At 39.2% G+C, this 21,816-nt stretch overlaps 1 protein-coding gene across 1 annotated transcript in view; it reads left to right on the top strand.

The window, feature by feature from the left end:
• TRIO (trio Rho guanine nucleotide exchange factor) overlaps window positions 1-21,816 on the top strand; it is a 180,804-nt gene that overhangs the window by 150,928 nt on the left and 8,060 nt on the right. Inside the window, exons 36-51 of the mRNA XM_010005090.1 lie at window positions 2,323-2,418; window positions 4,523-4,671; window positions 5,410-5,476; window positions 5,907-6,010; window positions 6,634-6,703; window positions 8,763-8,852; window positions 9,469-9,561; window positions 10,180-10,230; window positions 10,449-10,526; window positions 11,350-11,541; window positions 12,503-12,680; window positions 13,536-14,305; window positions 18,420-18,667; window positions 19,475-19,613; window positions 19,966-19,993; window positions 20,909-21,071. Coding sequence (XP_010003392.1) covers window positions 2,323-2,418; window positions 4,523-4,671; window positions 5,410-5,476; window positions 5,907-6,010; window positions 6,634-6,703; window positions 8,763-8,852; window positions 9,469-9,561; window positions 10,180-10,230; window positions 10,449-10,526; window positions 11,350-11,541; window positions 12,503-12,680; window positions 13,536-14,305; window positions 18,420-18,667; window positions 19,475-19,613; window positions 19,966-19,993; window positions 20,909-21,071 — 2,516 coding nt within the window. The remainder of the gene's footprint in view (window positions 1-2,322; window positions 2,419-4,522; window positions 4,672-5,409; window positions 5,477-5,906; window positions 6,011-6,633; window positions 6,704-8,762; window positions 8,853-9,468; window positions 9,562-10,179; window positions 10,231-10,448; window positions 10,527-11,349; window positions 11,542-12,502; window positions 12,681-13,535; window positions 14,306-18,419; window positions 18,668-19,474; window positions 19,614-19,965; window positions 19,994-20,908; window positions 21,072-21,816) is intronic.

The following is a 21,816-nucleotide window of genomic DNA, read 5'->3' as shown; positions in this document are numbered from 1 at the left end:
TTAGAGAAGACTTCTAAGAAATTAATTTTTTTTTTACAGTTAATATTACACCATAATTTTTCAAAACATAAATTGTTATACTTTGGAGGAGCGTTATTCTTGTGCAATGTCTGACCTGCATGGTGGGATGCAAAATGTCCCCTCCTGTGGCAGCCTGGGAGGTTGCGTGCGCTTCCCTGAAGTCCACACACTAAGGCATACCATCAGTTTCAGTACCTAAAGCAAATGCTTTATTGGAAAGCAGAAGTGACAAGCCAGGGCAAAGTTTTACCCAGCAGAAGTCATTTGGCTCTGTTGATGGAGTTACTGATTAATGAAAGAATTGCAAACAAAAATTCCCAGTTGTCTGCCTTCTGGGTGGAGTTCTCCCCTGCCATGCTCAGTGGTTTCTGCTGTTGCTCAGCTCCTCTGGATCCTGAGGAATGTCTCCTCCTTTTTGTGACCTCAGAGGCTTGGCTTTTTACTGTGTCCCAATGCTAGCATTTCTTCCTCTCCAGGGCTCCTGGGCTACACTAAGCTGGAAACTCCCTGCTTGCTGGATTTCTCCCTCCTTCCCTAGGCAGCTAACTGTGGGCTCCAGCAGCATTTCACACCTATGTGTACTCGGTAGCTCCCTCCACCTTTCCTTGTACTCTGGGCAAGAGGTGTATTCTGCTCCCAGAGTACATCATCTGGAAGATCAGCAGGCAGACTTAATCTTTGCCAGATAATATGTGATAAATTCACATGAACTAAAAAACAAATAGTTCTGAAGTTTTACCAGCAATCACACCCCATATACTCCCACGGAGAGAAGGGACCTTGACCAGAGTGTGATTCCAGCACTGTCAGTGTTTTGTAAAGCTAAGCAGAACTTCACACCCAAAGTGAAAACCTACACATAGGCACAGCTTTGGAAAACCTGGTCAACAGTCAGGTTTTGGGAGCACAGAGTTGCCTAAGAGACACACTAGCTGTGGGATTGCTTGGTTTTTGGTGTGCATGCAAACATCATGTGCTAGGCCGTGCCGATTTGTCTGATATCACTAAATAACATAACCATTTTCTCCCCTTAGAGCACATCTGCACAGTATGCATTTTTCCATTCAGTAGATTCATTGCACACTTCATGGATTTGCATTTGATGGCAGTTTACAAGTTGTTTGCTTTTAATTTTTGGATAAGCAGTATTAAAGTTTCAGTATAGTTATGTTAATATGAAACTAATTATTTTTGCTTTTTGTTTTCTCTTTTTGTAAACTCTGATGCAGCATTATGTTGACTTGTGTTCTGTCTCTGCTTTGGCTCAGTTCCCGTATCTTTCTGTTTAAAGTTGTGTGTATTTCCTTTGCTTACCCAGCCCCTGTTTTCCTTTCCGAATAAGGCGAATACAAGGCAAACTACCTAAAGTCTGTATATTCTTTTTTCTATTGACTTATAGGGAGCCTTGTTATATCCATGCTTGACTTGAGCAGAACCTCTTGTGTTAAGTCATTTATGTGCCATTTCTTTATCCGGTTTGTTGGAAACATTTACAGGACAGCTTACTCTGTACTACATGATGTTCACTGTGCTGTTCGTAATATGAAGTAAAGTTCATATTACACCCTGTTTCCACCTTCCAGTTATTTAATGATAAATGTAATATGCAAACAACTCTGTTTGCAAATTACTGAGGCTGAATTTAATGGCCCCCTCCCACAATCCTTCATTGTGAATACCTTTTACCTTCAGTTCTATCTATAAACTGGCATTTTATAGCTTATGAGGCCAGAGATCTTCTGTGCTCTACACATACCATTGGGGAAAATGGATGGCACAAGGAATGGTGAGCTCAATTTCCCCTCTGAATCTGGGCAATATACCCCAGCTCCTTTAGAAAAGTAAATGCCCCTGAGTTACTGGTATATTTTTTCTTAGTTTAATGATGCTTCCTCCTTTATTTCAAGTTGTCTTGGTTCCTGCTACTGTTTTGGAGTTGTTGCTTTGTTTAACCAGCAATAAGATGTGTTAACAAACTGTATGTTGTCCATTAAGTCAGCTCAAGTGGTTTCTGTAGATATTTCTCAGGCACTGTCATGATTAGTAAGATGAAGGATATTTCCTTGACTTGTATTGCATGTAGGAACAGGATTTTTTTCATCCCAGCATTTAAATTTTGTGGGGTTACTTAAAATTCCCAATTCTAATTGTCCAAGTGGAAGGGGATGATCTTAGTGTTTTATTATACTGACACTTATTGTCGGGTATGTTTGTCTGACAGAGAAGTGAAGGAAGTCTTTTGATCCTTGAGCAAATACCAGGCTAACTCTGGGATTCTCCTTCCTTTGTGTCATTGCACAGACATCTTCTCGATTACTGGTGCGGCCAACCAGCTCTGAGACACCCAGTGCTGCAGAACTAGTCAGTGCAATTGAAGAGCTCGTCAAAAGTAAAATGGTGAGGCTGACTGGCAAATGTGGATGTTTAAAGAAGTTCAGTCTTCAAGTCCTGACTTGCTATTCAAAGAAAAGCTACATGCATTTGACTTGTAAAGCTTGATGCCTGTTTAAAAAATCACTTTCTGGGTTGGTGTGTTTTGTACACTCATTTGTAAGAGCACTTTACTGAATAGGTAAATGCCCATGTGGAGAGGCAAAAAGCAGTAAATAACAGGGAGAGGAGGTGACAGAAAATGTGTGCCTTATTAGTAAAAATAAAAGTGTCCTATTAGCAAAATGAATGCAAAGATCCAGGGTCTTAGCCTGATAGACCTTTATGAGAAGAATCCCAGAAACTTAAGTTTGTATCAAATCTTGCAAGGTTCAACAGTAAAGTAGGTAAACCTCCCACAAAAACATTTATGCTGTCTAGCTGCTCTTTTTAGGCAACACAGTAATGAATAAATAAGTAAAAAAGGATGATTTTACATGTTAGTGCCTCCTTTCCTGCTTTTTAGTGTTTTCTAACAAATTAAGTAGGAGGACTTTGTGTCAGCTTTTTAAAGGCTCTATATTTTAACATTTCTTTGTTTCTGAATATGTTCATTGACGAAGAATGGGGTGTTGGGATAATTCCAGGAAGGCTGTCCTTCATATTCAAAACGCAGATTGACCTAAACTTGGAAAAGCCCTAGCTGACCCTGTTTGAGCTGGTAGATTGGACTATATGGTCTCAAGAAGTCCCTCAGAAATTCTGTGATTTCATCAAATCCTTTCATTCTGGCTTGTGCAACGTAAACCCTGTTGGGCTTGGTAGAAGTGCTGCTGTGAAAAATATAGACCATTGCAGAATGGCAGCCCTATATTACCAGAAGTTGCTATTTCTCAGGCTCATCATAAACTAAAGCAGCTTTGAATTTCAGAATGACAAATTTTAATTGATATGTTATATTTCCTCATTCAGAAGGATTTACACTTCACTTGCATGACTGCATGAAATAATTACTGCAATCTCGCAGAGTATTAATTTTGCTTTTTTCTCATACCAGAAAGGTGAATAAAAAGTAATCTATGGGAAGATTCAACAGTCTTCTGTAAATTGAAAGTTCAGCAGTCCACATGTCTTTCAGGCAGCCTAACAGTGGATATAACTTAATGATCCATCCATATAGGCCCTGCCTGATGTAGATGTTCTCATTTCACAGTTTTAGCCAAGGGTCAGCTTCCCCTGGTTTTTGGATGAGTCCTATCATTATTGGGTTTTTACTATTTGTAAGGAAAGAAAAAGAGATTGCAGCTGAACCCCACCCTGATGAAGCAAATGTGTCTTGCATTAAAGGCTGTATCACATGCAAGGAAAATGTGATACATAACTGTAGCTTGTTCCAAGATTATGGGCTTGAGTTAAAGAAGTCCAATAAATAACTTCATAGAAGCTTGCTCATATTATTTCTCCCATGGTTTCTCCATCTTTTATACAAACAGAGGCCTGTGGAGTCCATGCAAGGGAGACAGTGTATCTGCCAGAAGAGTTAGGGACTCTTTCATAGGATCTGAACTATCATGAAGCTTAAAAGCAACACTGACTGTAGAAGTCGTGATCTTCTTCAATGTGTCAGTATTTTGGCTAGTGAATATGATAAACAAAATGTCTGATGAAGATTGCCACTTCTGTTGTAATTTAAAAAATCTAAGATACAAAGATGTTCTTTAAAGATGTCCTATTTATTATTGAAATTGCATATGCCAGAACTGAAGTATGACAAATATAATTTAACCCCCAGCAATAAGCACACATCTGTATAGCTTCCACCATACAAGTACTTACATCCTGAGCAGGATAGTCTGATTTTTATCTCTTGCTGCTTAAACCAACTGAACTCCTTTCTTTTCCTGTGAAGGAAAGACTGACATATCTCAAACGTGCTTCTCTAAGGTTAGGTTATCTCTCTTGGAAAGCCAAGTTGTTGGTTGGTTTCTTGGGAGCTTGAGACCACCTTTGCCATGAGACATTGCAATAATTGATCTCCCATAGGTTCCCATATACAGCTGCAATGTAAATGGATCTTGTGAATAAAGGAGAAATAAATCATTGTTGTTGTCTTGTCTTGAACACCTTTCAGGCCCTGGAGGACCGTCCAAGTTCCTTGTTGGTAGATCAAGGTGACAGCAGCAGTCCATCCTTCAACCCTTCAGATAACTCCCTTCTCTCCTCCTCATCACCCATAGATGAGATGGAAGAAAGGAAATCCAGCTCCTTAAAAAGACGACAGTAAGACCACATTTTTAATCCCTTTTTGATAATGTATTGAAGAGATAAAGGAAATGTTTTTAAAACTACCATTTTGCACTAGCAGCTGAAACTGTTAATCTGAGGGGAGGAGGACTTGTGTGAGGTGTCAAGCATGCAGTCACATAATGCAAAGAAAAAAATTTTCCTCAACAGTCACAGTTTCAATTTCCAGAGATTTTTAATTTTAGTTATACCTGTGTTTGACTTTTGTCACATGTCAGTCTCAGTTATGCAGGAAGGTGCTGATCTTCAATGTTTAGAGAGTGATTTGACTTTGAAAAACTGGTCATTCCCCTTGTTGTGTTCCACCATGCTGTTAATTACTTTATTTAATAGGAAACTGTTACCATGGTAGAACAAAAGCATGCCTGATTCCAAAATTACTTAAATCTGTGGGTAGAACCAACAATTCATATATTTAAGAGTCTCAGACTAGAGACATAATAGCGTTTTATTTTAAACAGTAGTTTAATGTTTGATTTTAATGCCATGTAAGAAAACATCTGACATTAGATAAGCAGAGGTAAGCCTGCTCCTGTCCCAAAGTCAAAGCAGCATCTTGCTTAGAAAGAATGTGCATTAATTCTTCCATTTCAGCTTTGATTACCAAACATATGTGACTACAAATGTGTGGAAAAATTTATGCCATTAATCCTCCTTAAGAACCTGGGGTTTTTTTTAATTAAATTTGTGTTCACCATTTTCTTTCCATTGTAGCTATGTCTTACAGGAATTAGTGGAGACAGAGAGAGATTACGTACGAGATCTGGGCTACGTAGTTGAGGTATGATGGTTTTTGCTCTCTTTATATTTTTTTAAAATTGTTTTTTCCCCAGATGAGATACCGACCAGCTGTGTAGCTTGTTGAAACAAAACGCAGGAAGAAACTGAAAATGTGAATGCTTGCATTCTGAGTTTCCTCCTGCAGACTTTTCACATACTAGACATACTGCTTTGAGCGTGTTCACACAGGCTAAATTAGCAAGTGTGAATTCATCTTTCTAGCACTGGGCACTGTTACGTAGACAACCTCAAGCTGATTTGTGTTATATTCTACCTATGCTTTATGTTACAGAGCAGTTTTTTTGGCTTGTTCTTGTGTCCCAACCAAACTCTTGTCATGGGCAATTTTCAGGGCTTCTGAGAGAAGGGGGATTAAAAGACAATTTTTTTAAAGTTAAAATTTTCACAGTGAATATTTTGGACTGTTGCAGGGATACATGGCACTTATGAAGGAAGATGGTGTACCTGATGACATGAAAGGGAAAGACAAGATTGTATTTGGAAATATTCACCAGATTTATGACTGGCACAGAGAGTATGTATTAACTTGAAAACCATCTGCTGAACAATTATAGCTAAATAATACTAGGCTGACTCTAAAAAATATTTTTCTTCCTCTAATATTCAGGTACAAGGTAAATACAGTTGGTCTTGTACTTCAGTTGCAGATACTGTAGATTCAGCTTATAAATGTTGGTATGAAGATTTGCTTTAAACAAGGATGCTTATATATAGCAAGTGCTTCAACTGATAATCTGCAGTATGGATAGTGTTATTTACAGAAGTTTAGACATTGAGTATTTTCAAAAATGTTTTCTCTGTGAACGCAGGCTAAGAATTTGTTGAGGGTTAGCATGGCAATATGAGCAGCTCATTCAGAGTGAGGAGGAGAAAAGTTTCAAACAATATATAAAATTTAAAAAAATTATGAATGAACACCAGTTTTTTTTCAACTTGGCGTGGATTTAATATGTCTTTTTAGAAATTTGTACTAAAATACTGCACTGTTAACACTGTCATTTTGGACAGACGTTAGTATCCAAAGCTGCTGATACAAGACACAAAGTGGATCTTGCAGTAAGAACACTCTCCTTGCAATCATCTGTTGCTATAGTGTGTGCTATCAGAAAAAAAAGTACTCATTCAGTTTATGTTCAGCTTCTTTTTAGGAGAGTTGGAGAAGTGCCTTGAAGATCCAGAAAAACTGGGATCCCTGTTTGTTAAGCATGTAAGTGTATATGTTGGCAAACCCCTATTGCTGCTATTGACCAACATTTTTTACTATTAAGGATTTACCTATGGCACAACATAGTTAAAAAAACCTGTAAAATATTCTTTACTGTAAGACCTGGAGAGATAGCTTATAAGGGCGTTTAAATAGACTAAATAAATGCTCCAAGTTTTGCCCCTACTATCTTCCTCTGGAGAGGAAGTATGAATGAGGGTGCCTTTTCTCAATTCAGTTCCAGTTCTGTGCAAGGCAATTGTCATTTCATATGACACCTGCCTTCTAATCCCAAGTATCCATACAATACCACAGAAGACAGGAAACAAAAATAGGAAAGAGGCTAATTCTTCTTTCCAGTTTCAGTGCATTCTAGTTTTGCATTCTTTCCCATTCTGAGAATCACAGTAGCAGTTGAGATTCCTCCCTCTTTACTTGGGGAAGGAATTGAGACCACCAGAAATCAATTATATTTAGTTTTAGACCAACACAGTACCCTTTATACAAGTCTGTTTTTCCGCTTTTCGTTTATTAAAAGGAATGACCATGTGTTACAGGTGGATCTTATGACACTTCATGACTAAATCAGATTAACTAGCTATCTAGAAACTACATACCAAAATTCAGAACACATCAGACTGCCACCAATAGCTCCTTTTGGTGTCCTTTTGTAGAAATACAATTTAATATCTGTTTGAGACACGGTCTCAAGGTACTCGAAATCATGCAAGACAGCAGAAGAGAAACTTGCCTGCTAAATATGATCATTTGCACAAGTGTTCAGTGACTGAAACCAGACTGGATTAAAGCATATTTAATGGGTTTCAGATTTGCCCTGCAGTCTGTGTTTGAAGTCCATACCAGGGTAGCAAAAGAGCAGAGAACCAAAAATTATTGGAACAGTAACACTGGAACACAGACCTAATTCCTGGACTAATGATGAGGAATGAGCTGTTTCATTTCTGAAGGATTATTATTTAAAAAAAAAAAAAAAGCATGGAGAGAAGGGAGAATTCTGGCACTGGTCAAATGGGAAACCTGAAGGAAGTAACTCGCTGTCTCTAATTGCTGTTTTACTTTCTCCTGATGTATGTGTAACTGAGTTGTCTTTGAAAGACACACTTAGAACTCCAGATGGAAAGGCAAGCAGCAATGCTATTACAACATCCTCTAGCAAAACCCTATCAGCTACAACATGACACTTCAGATCCTGCTCTGAATCTGTTCTGTGTCCTTTTCAGTCTTCATCTTACTTCTTCCTATTTTTTGCTTTCTATTTGTCTTCGCTAGTCAGTACCCCATAAGTCTCTGAGCAGCAAAGCTAATGGCAAACAAATCCTAGCAAAATAAAAAAGATTTTGGAGTAGGTAATAGACACACATGGTATGTGTTTCTTCACCAGCAAGGTTGGTAATCAAGTATTAATCTTAAAGGCTGGAGTTATGCTCTCTCTTTCTCTTTTTCTTCATTACCTGGGTGTTAAAAACGCATGCTCAAAATAGAGTATCAGGGTTAAAGAATACTAATGCCGCCATTTCCAGGCTACAGCACCTACTTCCCCACTCAAACTCCCAATAGGAGAGCTAATGCTAAATAGAAGACTTGAGAGGTTTTTCCTAATTACTCAGTAGAGCTAAACAGGAGGAGGTCATTATCCTAATATATTAGAATAATAATCAGATTATTAAAATTCATGTTTAAAAACATATATTTCAAAAGCTCCATCCATTTGTTTTGCTAAAAGAAAAATATAACCATCCTCATACTTAATTTTTCTGTGCGTTCTGCTAAGATATCATCTCTAAATACTTGTTGTTTAGAAGTACTTATAACTGTGGCAATTTTTTTACTTCTGTTGCCTTTTTTAAATCACCATAATATTCCCAAATACATATGTTTTCAGATTTAATTTCTGCATACGTAGCTCCTTCTTTTCCTGAAAAGGACCTTTTTAAGTTGTTACTTTGAACAGCTGTGCTTCTTAAAATAGTACCCCATTTTAATCTGTCATGTTTTTCTCTTTATGATGATGATGTATCTTTCTGTATCTTTGTTCTTCTAGGAGAGAAGGTTGCACATGTACATAGTTTACTGCCAAAACAAACCAAAGTCTGAGCACATTGTCTCAGAATATATTGATACGTTTTTTGAGGTAAGTTCCTGGGAGAGGATATACACAAGGTGAATGGTGTGTGCATATCAAAAGGGTTAGGAGATCTGTTGACCAAAACAAACAAACAGGCAGCACAAATAGTTGCCGTTTTGAATTGTAATTTCGTGCCATTTCTGTTCCGATCTCTCAAGCCTGTTACAGGTTCCTAGAGATACATTAATCTCTAGGGGAAGAAAACAAAAGGTTTAGGTTGAAGATACTAATTGATCTCGCCCCTACTAGTCCCTAGCCGAGACAATTAACAGTGCATATTATATGAAGTGGCAATCTTGGATGAGCAAAGATCACTGTAAAAATAGACTATATACAACTTGTGATAGAAAAATTACATTTCACAGTATGACCTTTTCAAAAAAAGACATAGAATGTGGTTGGATGGGAGGGTTCTTTGGAAACAAAGCTGATACAAATAAGGGGGAGGACTCCAGCTTTTGCTAGCTGAAGATTAGATTCTGCTCTGACTTTTGCCAGTTTCTGCTCTTATAGCCACTAATATGTATCTTATAACCACTAATATCCTGCTATGTTTCTAACTCAACAAAACAAGGAGTTTATCAACAAGCTAACAAAAAAAGGTTTATTTTATGACCCTCAGGATCTAAAGCAGCGCCTGGGCCACAGACTGCAGCTCACGGACTTGCTAATAAAACCTGTGCAGAGAATTATGAAATACCAGCTGTTACTAAAGGTAAAGTGATGTTGAGATGGATCATTTAATTATGTGTGTTAACTGACACATTTTCTTTCTAAAACATTGCTGGTGCTCTTCCCCCAAACATAACCCAGATTTGTGAGCAATGTAATATGATTATTTTCTGAGCATATTCAGATAGTTACAAAAATTGCAGTAAGTAGCTTAATCAGAATTTTGCTCTTTCTTTAAACAGTCAAAGACAGATGAACTCGAGTCAGTGACAGAAAAATGTTTAGAATTTCAACCAATGTCATACCATGGCAAGAGAGATCTCCCAACTGTTTTCAGATGTGAATGTGGTATGAGTTGCTGGGACTCATTGCAGCTTTCCCGTCTACATCTGTAGCCATTTTAATATCACATGAGCGTTTACTGAAGAGCAATCCTGTGTATCATAGAGGTTATTGCTTTAATACACACTCTCATATCATGTAAATCAAAATGCTGAATAAATCTTAAAAAATAAAGAGGGAGGAAGCACTGCAGCAAGAAGCTTTAAAAAGAGTATTTTTCTGTGTGTCTTCTACAGTCTATCATTCTCTTTAAGATTTCAGTTTGGTGATTAATGAGAAAAGAACTTATTGTACTGATTGTTGTTTTTTTCTTTTTCAGGACTTCCTCAAATATTCTAAAAAAGCTAACCTTGACACAACAGAACTAGAGGTACTTGAGACATTTTGTCTTAGTGATTTGAATGCTCCTTACTCTGAACTTCTCTTGTTTTTACAGTCGCTTTCCTTTTCTGATCTTTTTGAGAATGTGGTTATAAGTGTTTACTTTTTGCATTTCTGTTCTAAAGCAACCGTAGCAAATGAAACTAAGTTTTATTCTGTTGACTCATTTGGAAAATAAAGCTTTGACTTTTTATTTGTCTTGAACAGAAAGCTGTAGAGGTCATGTGTATAGTACCAAAACGGTGTAATGACATGATGAATGTTGGCCGCCTGCAAGGATTTGATGTAAGTTGGCTGGTGCTTTGTTTAGAGTTTTTGTCAGGTTCTCTAGAAATTAATCATTAATTTTGTGGGAAGAAATGAGGTAGGGTGCTCCCTCACTGTCTGGTTAGCTGCTGCAAAAAGCAGTGAATGAAAAGTCAAGTCTTAGCCCTGCTAAGGACTTTTTCCTGTGAAGTTTTACCTGTTATGTCAGTCACCCTGTGTGTGTCTTCCAGAAAATCTGGGAAGCAGTGATGTTTCCCTTATCAACTAATGACTTGCAAAGCAGTGAGGTGATGAGTTCTCAGCAGTTGAGCAGACCCAATTTCACCAGTGTAGGCAAAGGAGGAGTTGCTGAGGTCAGTAAAAGTACCTGAGGCAACTGTAACCCTTCTTGTTTTGCCAAGTCTAGAAGAGGTGGAAATTGGCTGTCAAAGCACAGCCAGACCATAGCCACATGTTCTTGCAAAGCCGTTTCTGCTCTGTAATGCAGGTATGGACTTGAATTCTTCCCCTTTTTGGCACCCTGTAAGGCACTGGAGTAATGTATAAGTTATTGTGGGAGTTACTGAGAAAAGAGAGATTGAGACATTATTACAAGCATCAAACTGAAGTATGAATTGAAAAGGGTGGATTCAGTTTTTTTTTTACTTGATGTTTGTTTTTTGAGAAAGGGCACAAGAAAGTCTTGTGTATGAACGGATGAATGAATACATAATGGTCAGCAACGGTCAGAAACTGGGAAATATACAGAGCTATTTTGATGTTATCATCTTCTCAAAAAAATTGATTGGGAAAAGAAATTAATAACTGCACTAAAAGGATTTCTGCTTGCCTCTGTGTTTAGGGTAAAATTGTAGCCCAGGGTAAGCTCCTGCTCCAGGACACATTCTTGGTTACAGACCAGGACACGGGACTTCTGCCACGCTGCAAGGAGAGACGGGTCTTCCTCTTTGAGCAGATTGTTATTTTCAGTGAGCTGCTAGATAAAAAGAAAGGTTTCTCCATGCCTGGATTCTTGTTTAAAAACAGTATCAAGGTAACTGTTGTGTGTGAGTCTTTACTCCTCTGCACAAACTCTGCTAAGGTAACAGTTTCCGATTCAGTGTGGAGTAACTAGTCATATCTAGATGTGCAATCATAAAGCACAGTGAGGCATCAGTCATTTCCTGAAATTGCTTCCTACCAAATTTGTGCTCGCTCTGATGATAAATAGAAATCTTTGGATCCCAGTACTCTGATGCTTCCCCATGTGTAGCATACCGAAACAGGTGTTCTTGTACAAAACTGAACAAGCACTCACAGAGTTCAGTCTTCAGCCCTGTGCTGTGTGTATACCACATCATAAATGTATTGCAAGTTAGGATTGTTACTCTTTAGGTATCCCTTATTTTGAGTTTCAGCTAAAATCAGTCCAAATGTATAGGTAACATCTGTAAGTAGTGCCACCTTCGTAAATATTTCAGCTCTTCTGCAAGAAAATCCCTCAAACTACAAGTTTTTGCTCCCACTTCAAGCCTTCACTGGAACAAAACCTGTTGATGTTAGTGCCCACCAGCCCTCCTGGTGAAGCGTTTTCAGTGGAACCTGCCTCCCTTAATTTGACTCGGCGCTCTGTCAGCTGAGCATCTCCTTCAGCACTGGCTGGATAGCACGTTCCAAGCCATTGCTGTATCTGCAGCAGAAGCCTTCAGTGTGGGCCAGTGGTAGAGGTCCAGAGGGGCTCAGTATTTAAGTAATACAAAGGGAAAGCAAGAGCCAATGGAGAACATTGAGCCGTACTGACCAATTGGAGTTCATTCAGGCACAGTATGTGGGTAAGCTGTACAATAGTCCTTAGTTTACTGTAATCCTTCATTTCATGGTACTATTTTATAGAAGGAAAGGATGTTCATCTTTTGAAGGTCTGAGTCTGAGCTCCCCAAGTAAGAGATTTTACAGTTACGTTTCTCATAAAATGCGTGAAGTAAATTCTCTTTTTTTTTTTTTCCCCTGTGAAGGTGAGTTGCCTTTCCCTAGAGGAAAATGTGGACAGTGATCCATGTAAATTTGCACTAACATCAAGGACTGGTGATGTCACGGAGACCTTTATTTTGCATTCTGCCAGTCCAGGAGTCCGCCAGTTGTGGATCCACGAAATTAACCAAATTTTGGAAAACCAGCGCAACTTTTTAAATGGTAAATAATTTCCTCTCACTGGGTGCTTGCAATTGAAAAATATCTTTTCTCTCATCTGTTGTTTCTTGGCTTTGAAATGTTGTGCAAGTTTCCTTTTTCCTGAGCTAATATAGAACAGTTGGGAGATATGTGCTGCATTTCTGCTTCACAACAGATGCTAGCATTTATTATAAGAGTGGCAGTCTGAATTTACATGGTGTTCTTTTGGTGACAATTTCCAAATGTTTAGTAGGAGTGAATCAAGATTGGTAACATCAGTTGAGGTGGAGAGCTTGTGTACCCTTTTAAGCACAGGCAAGCCTTTAAAGGCTGAACACCAGTGGAATTTTAAGCATTAATTCAGAATATGTTTTGTTTGTGCTATTTTGGTGGGTATTGTTGTTACATCTTACTGTGGCAACAACATTCAGATTCTACAAGAGAAAAGTAGAAGGTGGTTGTGTCTGCTGTGACACTAGAAGGTTCTTTCTGTATTTTTGTATCCATTGGTTGTTGCCCCATCTAGACTTTTTTTTTTTTTTAAGAGTTGTAATGGATAGAACAATGAGCTAAGAATTTGAAGTTACACCTGTTCTTTCCCAGCTTGGCTGCTGACTGACAAAACCTGATCCTAGAGGAAAACATTTCTCCCTGGTTTCAGATTTTTCATCTTTAATAGAGGTACATAAAGCAAGTCATGAAGGTGTGATATGGAGAAATGACTGGAGGCCTGTGGCATGTCCACCATTGCTAAGGGAATTTGTCTTATTTGAACAGCACTCCCTTTTTGCCAGTAAACATGTCTGGTTTAAATTGTTCCTGTTCCCTTTCCTGCCCTCCTTTCCCTGATTGCCTCTCCTCCCACCCCTGTTGCAGCCTTGACGTCCCCAATCGAGTACCAGAGGAACCACAGCAGCGGTGGAGGTGGCAGCGGGAGCAGCAGCGGTAACAGCAGCGGCCCCAGCAGCTGTAGTGGCATCCCCAGCTCCAGCCGTAGCCGGCCATCCCGGATCCCCCAGCCTGTCAGACACCATTCCCCAGTCCTGGTCTCCTCTGCAGCTGCGGCCCAAGCAGAGGCAGACAAGATGTCAGGTATGTCCATTCACAATCTCTCCCTGCCACACTACAACACCTCCTTAGAAAGTGGCCTGAGCCAGCCAGACAGGCACCCTCCCAGCGCAGAACCCGACGGTCCTCAGAGAGAAGCTGAGCAGATTCCCAAGATGAAAGTTATTGAAAGTCCCAGGAAGACAGCGGGAAGCATTTCTGGCTCAGCTGACGGAGCCCAGAAAGACTCTCGTGGAAGCTCAGAGGACGGTCGCTCAAGAAACAGCATAGGATCACTGACGCTCGGGAAGCCAAGGCCAGGAGCCATCTCACCAATGAACTCTCCTCTCTCCACAACTTTCCCTTCTCCTTTTGGCAAAGAAACCTTTCCACCCAGCAGCCCCCTGCAGAAGGGCTCCTTTTGGAGCTCCATCCCAGCATCCCCTGCCAGCCGCCCTGGCTCCTTCACTTTCCCTGGGGACAATGACTCCCTCCAGCGGCAGGGCCACCGCCACTCTTCACACAGCAAGGACACAGACCGCATGAGCACATGCTCCTCGACCAGCGAGCAGTCAGTTCACTCCACCCAGAGTAATGGGGTAAGAGCGGAGCACCTCTGTCCTGCGAGCTCTTCTAAAACCTTCCCTGCTGCCTTTCTGCGTGTTACCATCACTCTCCGTACTAACTTCTGGCTCTCCGGTGCTGTACTGCTCTGAAATAATCAACTCTTCGAGTATCTTCTGCACATTAAAAAAACAAAATTACCTACCTCTCTGTGTGTGTATACATACAAACGCGGATATGTATACAGACACAAAAGCAACTGCTAACATGAGATGCAATTTCTGCCTCTGCTGAAAACATAGATCACTAGGCTGATACTTACTAACTTGCTCTCGTTGCTTTTTTTCGTCTCTAATTCAAAGGCACTTAATTAACATGCTGAAGCCAGAGCACCTTGGGGTATGCATTGCAGCCAGCACTTAAATCTGACTTCAAGATTTGGGCAGATTGCCTTGGGGCTTTTTTTCCCGTTCATGCACAAATCCGCCACCATTGTCCTGTTGAGTTTTAACTTCGTGGAGACATCTACAGTACATTCCCTGGGCTGCTTGATTTTTATTTTGTGTTAATATATTTTATTTATTTTTCCCCTTTTCCTTCCAACCTTAGCTGATGTACGACATTCTCTTTTTAAAATCTGTGTCTGGTTACGGAAGCTTCCTGCAATCCACTAAAAATAGGCCAACAAAACCTAGCTAAAATAATCCTTCTTCTACTACAACCAGTACAAATAGTGGCTCCACTTGTCTTTTCTGCTTTGTAAGAAGAACTGGTTTAGGGCATCTGGAGATTCAACCTTGTAGTGTTCCCTTGGTGTGTTTGTGCAGAAAACTGGGGTATCAACAGAATCCACATCCTCTAATGACATCCACCAGGAAATGCAACACGGCAGTCACAGGGACACATAAAAATACAAATAAAATTCCAAAATTCCGTGGCACTTGTCATGGATGTGGTAGGCAGGCTGTGGTGCCTTTCTTTTTAAACTCATGTTTGATTTTTGTCTAAGTGTTGTGTTCACAAATGTTTGTTTTTCCACTCTCTCACAAATGTATGCAATACCAATTTTGCAAATCATCTAACTTGCCAGACCTTTTTTAAATGCATGCATTTCTTTATAGAACTGTTTAACACACAGAGCTTTCTTGACTTCTTAGTTCTTATACTTACTTTTATAATAGCTTCAGGAGAAAAAAATATGCTTTGCATGTACTGTATTTTTATTCCAGTCTTCTTTCAGCTTTTCATTTGGTTTAGCTCTTTCTTGTGTTTATCTTCAGTCTTGCAAAATGTGATTATCGTATAATATCTGGGATAATTGGGAGTATTTTGCAATTAGGCACAGCATATGAATCAAGATAATGTACTTTTTACATGCAGAGAAGACTTGCATAGTATTAATTAATGTTGTTCTGTTAAAATAAAGACAGAGGAGGAGACAGGATGGCACTGAGTTTTCAAAGCACTAGAATCTGGTACTATCTCAGAAAAGACACCATTGCTTGTTTTTATCTTGCTGTACAACATAATATCTGAACGCATGTCTTCTGCTTCACAGCTATCACTAGCTTCTTTCAGTTTTGTAACTGAGATGGAACATGATTCTTCATTCATAACCTCATTTCTGGACCATAATTTAGCGGGATTTCATACCACATTCCACAGGCTAGGGAAAATGAGCTGTGAAGGTTTATTTTGATTTAACCATTTGTGTGTGTATATTTACATGCACATATGGTTAAGGCTGGTTAATTATGGAGAAGTTACTTGGAAGAAAAAGGAATCAGTTTTGCTACTGTTTCAGGAATATGGGGGGGAAAATTTATATTTTGATTGTAAATCCTTCTCTGATCCTATGTTATATATCAGTGATGACCAGCAGAACTTGCAGTAGAAAAACATAAACTGTACAAGAATTATCACTTCCTTGCAAGGCAAAAGAAAAGGCTGTGGTGAGAATAAATTCTGATAGAAACACATTAACAAGAATGTTTGGCACTTAGTAGTTACCAGACACTTGTTTATTTAACATACTTATTTGTCCTTCTTGAAAATTAAGAAAAGATGATCCTTCAAGATTTAGTTATTAAAAAGAAATGTCATGTTACAGGAAGGTCACGCCTGCAGTTATGCACATTCTGCTGCATGCTAAGAAACTGTATTTTCAGGAATAGTATGTGGGGCAATTTTTAGGGCTTAGGTTGGTTTTGCAACTTCAGCCTTCCTTTCCTCTTCCCCTGTAAGTCTAACAGAAGAAGTTAAAAAAAGCAGCTTTCTCTGAATAGAGTGGGTTTTCATCTTGCTAAAAGAATCTAACAAGTTGTCATCTTACTTTAAACAATCACTGAAAATGAGACTGGTTTTTTTGGTTCTACTATTCCCAGTTTGCCTGAGTCATGGAAGCGGCTTGCTAATACAAAAGACCACACAAACTGTCCTCTATGCCAGACGAAATTACTTCTCCTACTGGAAAACCAGTATCTGATGCTAAACATAAATACCCTTTCATAGAGGACACCCAGGATTAGGTCTTTCTATTTACTTCATCATCCTAATAGGGGAAAAAAGACAGAATGAACTTGAATCACTCGGTTGAATTAAACAATCTGGCTAGAATAAAATCTACAGATTTACTGGAAACCCAGGCATCAGTGTGCTGAGCAGGCTATGAATTGAGTAATCAGACACCATTCCTTTTCACATGTCTGAGTTTCTCAGCCAAAACACTCATGGGGAATCACAGGCACCACGAGATGGAGTGACTTGTTCGAGACCATTAGCAGATTAGAAGAGTATGGGGTCTTCAGGGCTTCCAATGTACTGTGCTGTCTACTGAGTCCTGCTGCATCTCCTCAACACTGAAGAGAGAAGTATTGTGACAGTTTAGAGAAAAATGGTGACTCTGTTTTAATGCTGTGTGCCAGGCTTTTCACACACTGCTTGTTCCTAAGTGGTGCTAATGTGTGGTTATGCTATCTAAGCCATAGAAGTCTCCATCTACAGCTGGCTACTGCTTTCCCTTTCAGCTCAGCTGCTAGCAGGCAATAGTGAGCCCTCACTGGTAGCAATGTGAAGCAATTTGAAGTAAGAATAAAGACAAAAGCCAGGCACACCCACATATGCACCTCATGCCACATCATCAATAAGTGTGTTTTTAACTTGCTTCAAGAAGGACATAGCTTATTTCAGGGAAACAGGTTGCATAGGCTGGTAATAGTTTTCACACTTGAATGCAAATGGACAAAATTTAGTCTTATGTTTGAAAAATAATAATCTCCATAATAATGGCTGGGAGAAGGCTTTTTGTTTGGAAAAACAGTGTGACTTTTAATGCACAGTTTTCTGCAAATGCTTGGTGGGGGAGCAAACAACATTCATGAGCACCAGTTGAAAGTGTTTGAGCTACCATACTGAGGTATCCTAGTCACTAATCAGTTAGAAGTGAGATTTCCAGATTTCTTCTAATAATTCAGTGGGCCTGTTTTGCCCAATAAATTAATAATTTACTATTTCAGTAATTTACCTCTCAGACTGCATGTTTAAAGGAATAAACCTGATCATACAGATTCAACCAGGGTCAAGCCTTGCAGTTTTGACAGACACTGTCAAAAGCCTATTTTTGTTCTTTTGCACCTTGTCATGTTCTGTGTTCAGAAGGCTGGCATCTGAGATGTGACAAAGAGTACTAGGAAAAATACGTAATTTTTGTTGTTGGAACTTCTAGTGTTTATGAGGTAAAGTCTTGACCTGTTACGATATTGAACCTGCACCATGAGAAACTGTCCTAACTGCTGTACTGTAGTTTTGTTGCCTGGTAAAGATGTGAGGCTCAGCTTGAAAAGAAGAGCAGTTAAAATCTATGTATAAACTGACTGCTAGTTAAAAGGAGTAATCTTGAGTAAAAGTAATGGGAATAAATTTCTGCCGCAGATGTACATGAAGGTATTTGAAGATCAAACTAATTTGCACAAGATAAATAGACCCAGGCAGCTTTACAAGAGAAATCATAGCTCTGCTTTTTGACTACAGCTTTAATTTATGTGGATTATGCAGGGTATGTAGCAGGCCAAGAACAGCCTGTCTTCTTCGTGAACTTTAAACTTGGTTCTTTTTTTCCCCCTTCTTTCTGCTTCCAATTGACACTTTCAGAGTGAAAGTAGCAGCAGTAGCAATATCTCCACCATGCTGGTGACACACGATTACACGGCAGTGAAGGAGGATGAGATAAATGTCTACCAAGGAGAGGTCGTGCAAATTCTAGCCAGCAACCAACAGAACATGTTTTTGGTGTTCAGAGCCGCCACTGATCAGTGCCCTGCAGCCGAGGGCTGGATTCCCGGCTATGTCTTGGGGCATACCAGTGCAGTCATCATTGACAACCCTGATGGAACCATCAAGTGAGTGCCTGGATGTGTGTGGAAGGGGAGGAGGGAGAAAAACTAGCAATTTAGACAAGACTTTGAGCCCTTTAAACCGAAAGTTGATTGGATCTTTGAGAAATAAATTAACATCAAGCAGAATAAGTACTTGAGAGGTCCCTTAGAAAATTTCAAAATACAAGGTAGTAAGAAAGAGTCCAGAAGCACATATTCTTTATTAATAAAGCTGTAGTAGTGCAGTCTTCTGGGAAAATATGATGAAAGAATACATTACATAAGAGCAGCAACAGTTACAGGTTTAGATTTAATAGAATGACTTATCAGACTAGACATTTTTGTTTAGGAAAACAGGGAATGTTTGTTCCAAGTGAAATAAGATTTTCAGAGTTTCTAGATCTCTGCCTTGAGCCACAAATCTATTGAAAATGACTGGTTTTGCTAGAAAGATCTCCTTCAAATCTGCAGTGGGAGAAATTATATCAAAGTTCTTAGCGGTAAAGCTTTATGTAAAACTTCTCTAGGCTGTATTTGATACAGATTTAATACTGATCATTGCTCAGTTGGATTGACAGTTTATTTTCATATAGAAAGTTTACCAACTTTCAAGAAATTTCAAGTATTTCAAGAAATACTGAACTGCAGACTAATCTCACTAAGTTGCTTACAGTTTAATCAAGGGTAGCATCTCTTACAGACTACTTAATGTGCTTCAATACAATGAAATAACATTTTGCCATATTACGTCAATGCCATTTCAAACTAGAGAGAATAACACATAACCTGGGATTGAAAAAAATTGATCGAGGTTTCCTGTTCTGTATTCAGGAAGTCAACGTCTTGGCACACAGCACTCCGTTTAAGGAAGAAATCTGAGAAAAAAGATAAAGACGGCAAAAGGGAAGGCAAGCTAGAAAATGGTTACCGCAAATCCCGGGAAGGACTTGCCAACAAGGTTTCTGTCAAGGTAAATGTTACAAAGATGTAGGAGTTTCCCAAAGGAGCTGTGTTGAGATTTCTTTAGAAGTAGCTTCTGCCAGAATTTCACGTGAAGGAACTGGAGGCAGCCGTGGTTCTAATGGACAACGTTTGCCAAATCTCAAGGCAGGAAGGTGTCATTTTTGAGCCTGTAAGCACAATGATGTAGCAGAAGGATGCTGCAGAAAGAGCAGACTGGTGCTGAAATTCTAGTGTTCAGGTGTTTTTTGGATCTTTGTGGGTACAGCTCACTTCAAACCATCCCTGTGCTTTGTTTTCTACCATTCTTTATTTTCTTATAAATGTATAAGGGCATTAATTCTTTAATTTCTCCTTTCCAGCTTCTCAACCCCAATTACATTTATGATGGTAAGTTGCTTTAATTTTTAAAAGTCACAGTAAATATAATTAGAGTAGAACATGGTTTATGTTGTTTAAATTCCCTTGAAATTAATTACATCAGGAACTGAGTGTTTGCTACAGAAATACGTATAGGCTCTTTTTGGATAAAGGAGACAGTTAATTAAATATGTCACATTTATTTCTTAAGATGCAAGGAACACATTTTTGTTTGCAAGTTGAAAACATTAAAACACAAGGACCATATGATATGTTGTTCAGAAAGATTTACACTCCTGCAGTTGCATGGAGAGTATATGGAAGTTGGGCCTTGCTGAATTTGGAAAATGACCAGGCCAAGAGTTGGAGACCGTTCTGCTTGCTTCTTAACCTACCACCCTAGGGAACATTCAGGGCCTCTCCAGTGCAGAGGCTGATCAAGACAAAGATAGTGGCCCTCTGGGGTGAGAGCCAGATTAGGTTTTTTATCTTAACACACAGAACCAAACTTTTTGAGTTTCACTTGTCTGCAAAAAGGGGAAACACTGCTGTGCCTCAGCAGATGACCAAGGTGTTTCTTTTTCCCTTTTGCAAACTTAGCTGGATATGAAATAGCCTAGCTGAACACATCCTTAAATACTTTCCCCTGTGCAGTTTCCTCAGCTTGCCATAAACAGGGTGTTTGGTTCACCACGGTAGGCTTCAGGGTTAAATATGATGTAGCAGAGCTGTTGTGTCCAAGTTCATGCAGAGAACAATGCACTAGCTCTGCAGAGTCCCAGCAAGTGGCCTAACCATGGCTGTGCCCCAAGGGCAGAGGGACAGATACACTTGGGGAATTTAAAGTACTGCACTGCTTTGTCTAGTAGAAGATAGAGTGTAAGGAATAGAAAAGCAAATGTATTAACTTCACTTGACTTACTGCCATTAATATTCTTTTTCCAGTTCCCCCAGAGTTTATAATACCATTGAGTGAGGTAACATGTGAGACAGGAGAGACCATCGTGCTTAGGTGTAAAGTCTGTGGTCGGCCCAAGGCTTCAGTTACTTGGAAGGGTCCTGATCATAACACACTGAGCAATGACGGTCATCACAGCATTTCGTACAGGTACAGTATTTTGTTTAATATGGGACAGGCACTATTGAAACTGTTCTGTTTTCTATTTGCACCCTTGGTGCAGGATAACTTTTGTCTTTGAGGCATAAAGATGGGGTTGCCCTCAGACAGAAATAGTTCACAGCTGGGATTTTCTGAAAATGTTGTGTAACTTCTATGTATGATTGGGGTACCCAAATGTCATATTCAGTTGTTTTTTGAAAAGAAAAGAAAATTCACCTGGTACTTCTGCCTCTGGTTCCTATTGACCTGGCAATGTCACTGTATTCATTGTTGGAGCGTGGAAATAGATGTTTTTGTCTGTTTTCAGCTTCGCTATGATAGAACTTAACAGACTAACTGGTAACTCCCAACACTTGATTAACAAGAGAAATTGCTGTATATTGTAATATGAAACTGCATATTAGGAAAGTTACCTCTTTCTGAAAATACGTTATTTTGTATACAGAAAATGTTGCTTATATAAGTAACTTCAGTGTGAAGAAATGTCTTATTTATGAATTGTGCTTTCAATTCAGAATGAGGGTTTTTTTGTGAAAACTTTCCTCATTAATAGATAGAAAAGTACATCATCATTTTAGAGGTTATTCTCTATAGCCCAGCTTAGCTGCAGACTTGGTGATACATTATATTTTTGGGCTTTTTTACCTCCTGCTGCTCCTGCTTTTTCTTTTCCACTGTATACAATTTCTTATGGGAGACAGAGGCATTGTGGCAGATCTGCTCCTGCATGCAG

Source organism: Chaetura pelagica, unplaced genomic scaffold (genome assembly GCF_000747805.2).
Source record: "Chaetura pelagica isolate M959 unplaced genomic scaffold, ChaPel_1.0 scaffold219, whole genome shotgun sequence".
Classification (NCBI taxonomy): domain Eukaryota; kingdom Metazoa; phylum Chordata; class Aves; order Apodiformes; family Apodidae; genus Chaetura; species Chaetura pelagica.
This window is presented reverse-complemented; position numbering and strand designations above follow the sequence as displayed.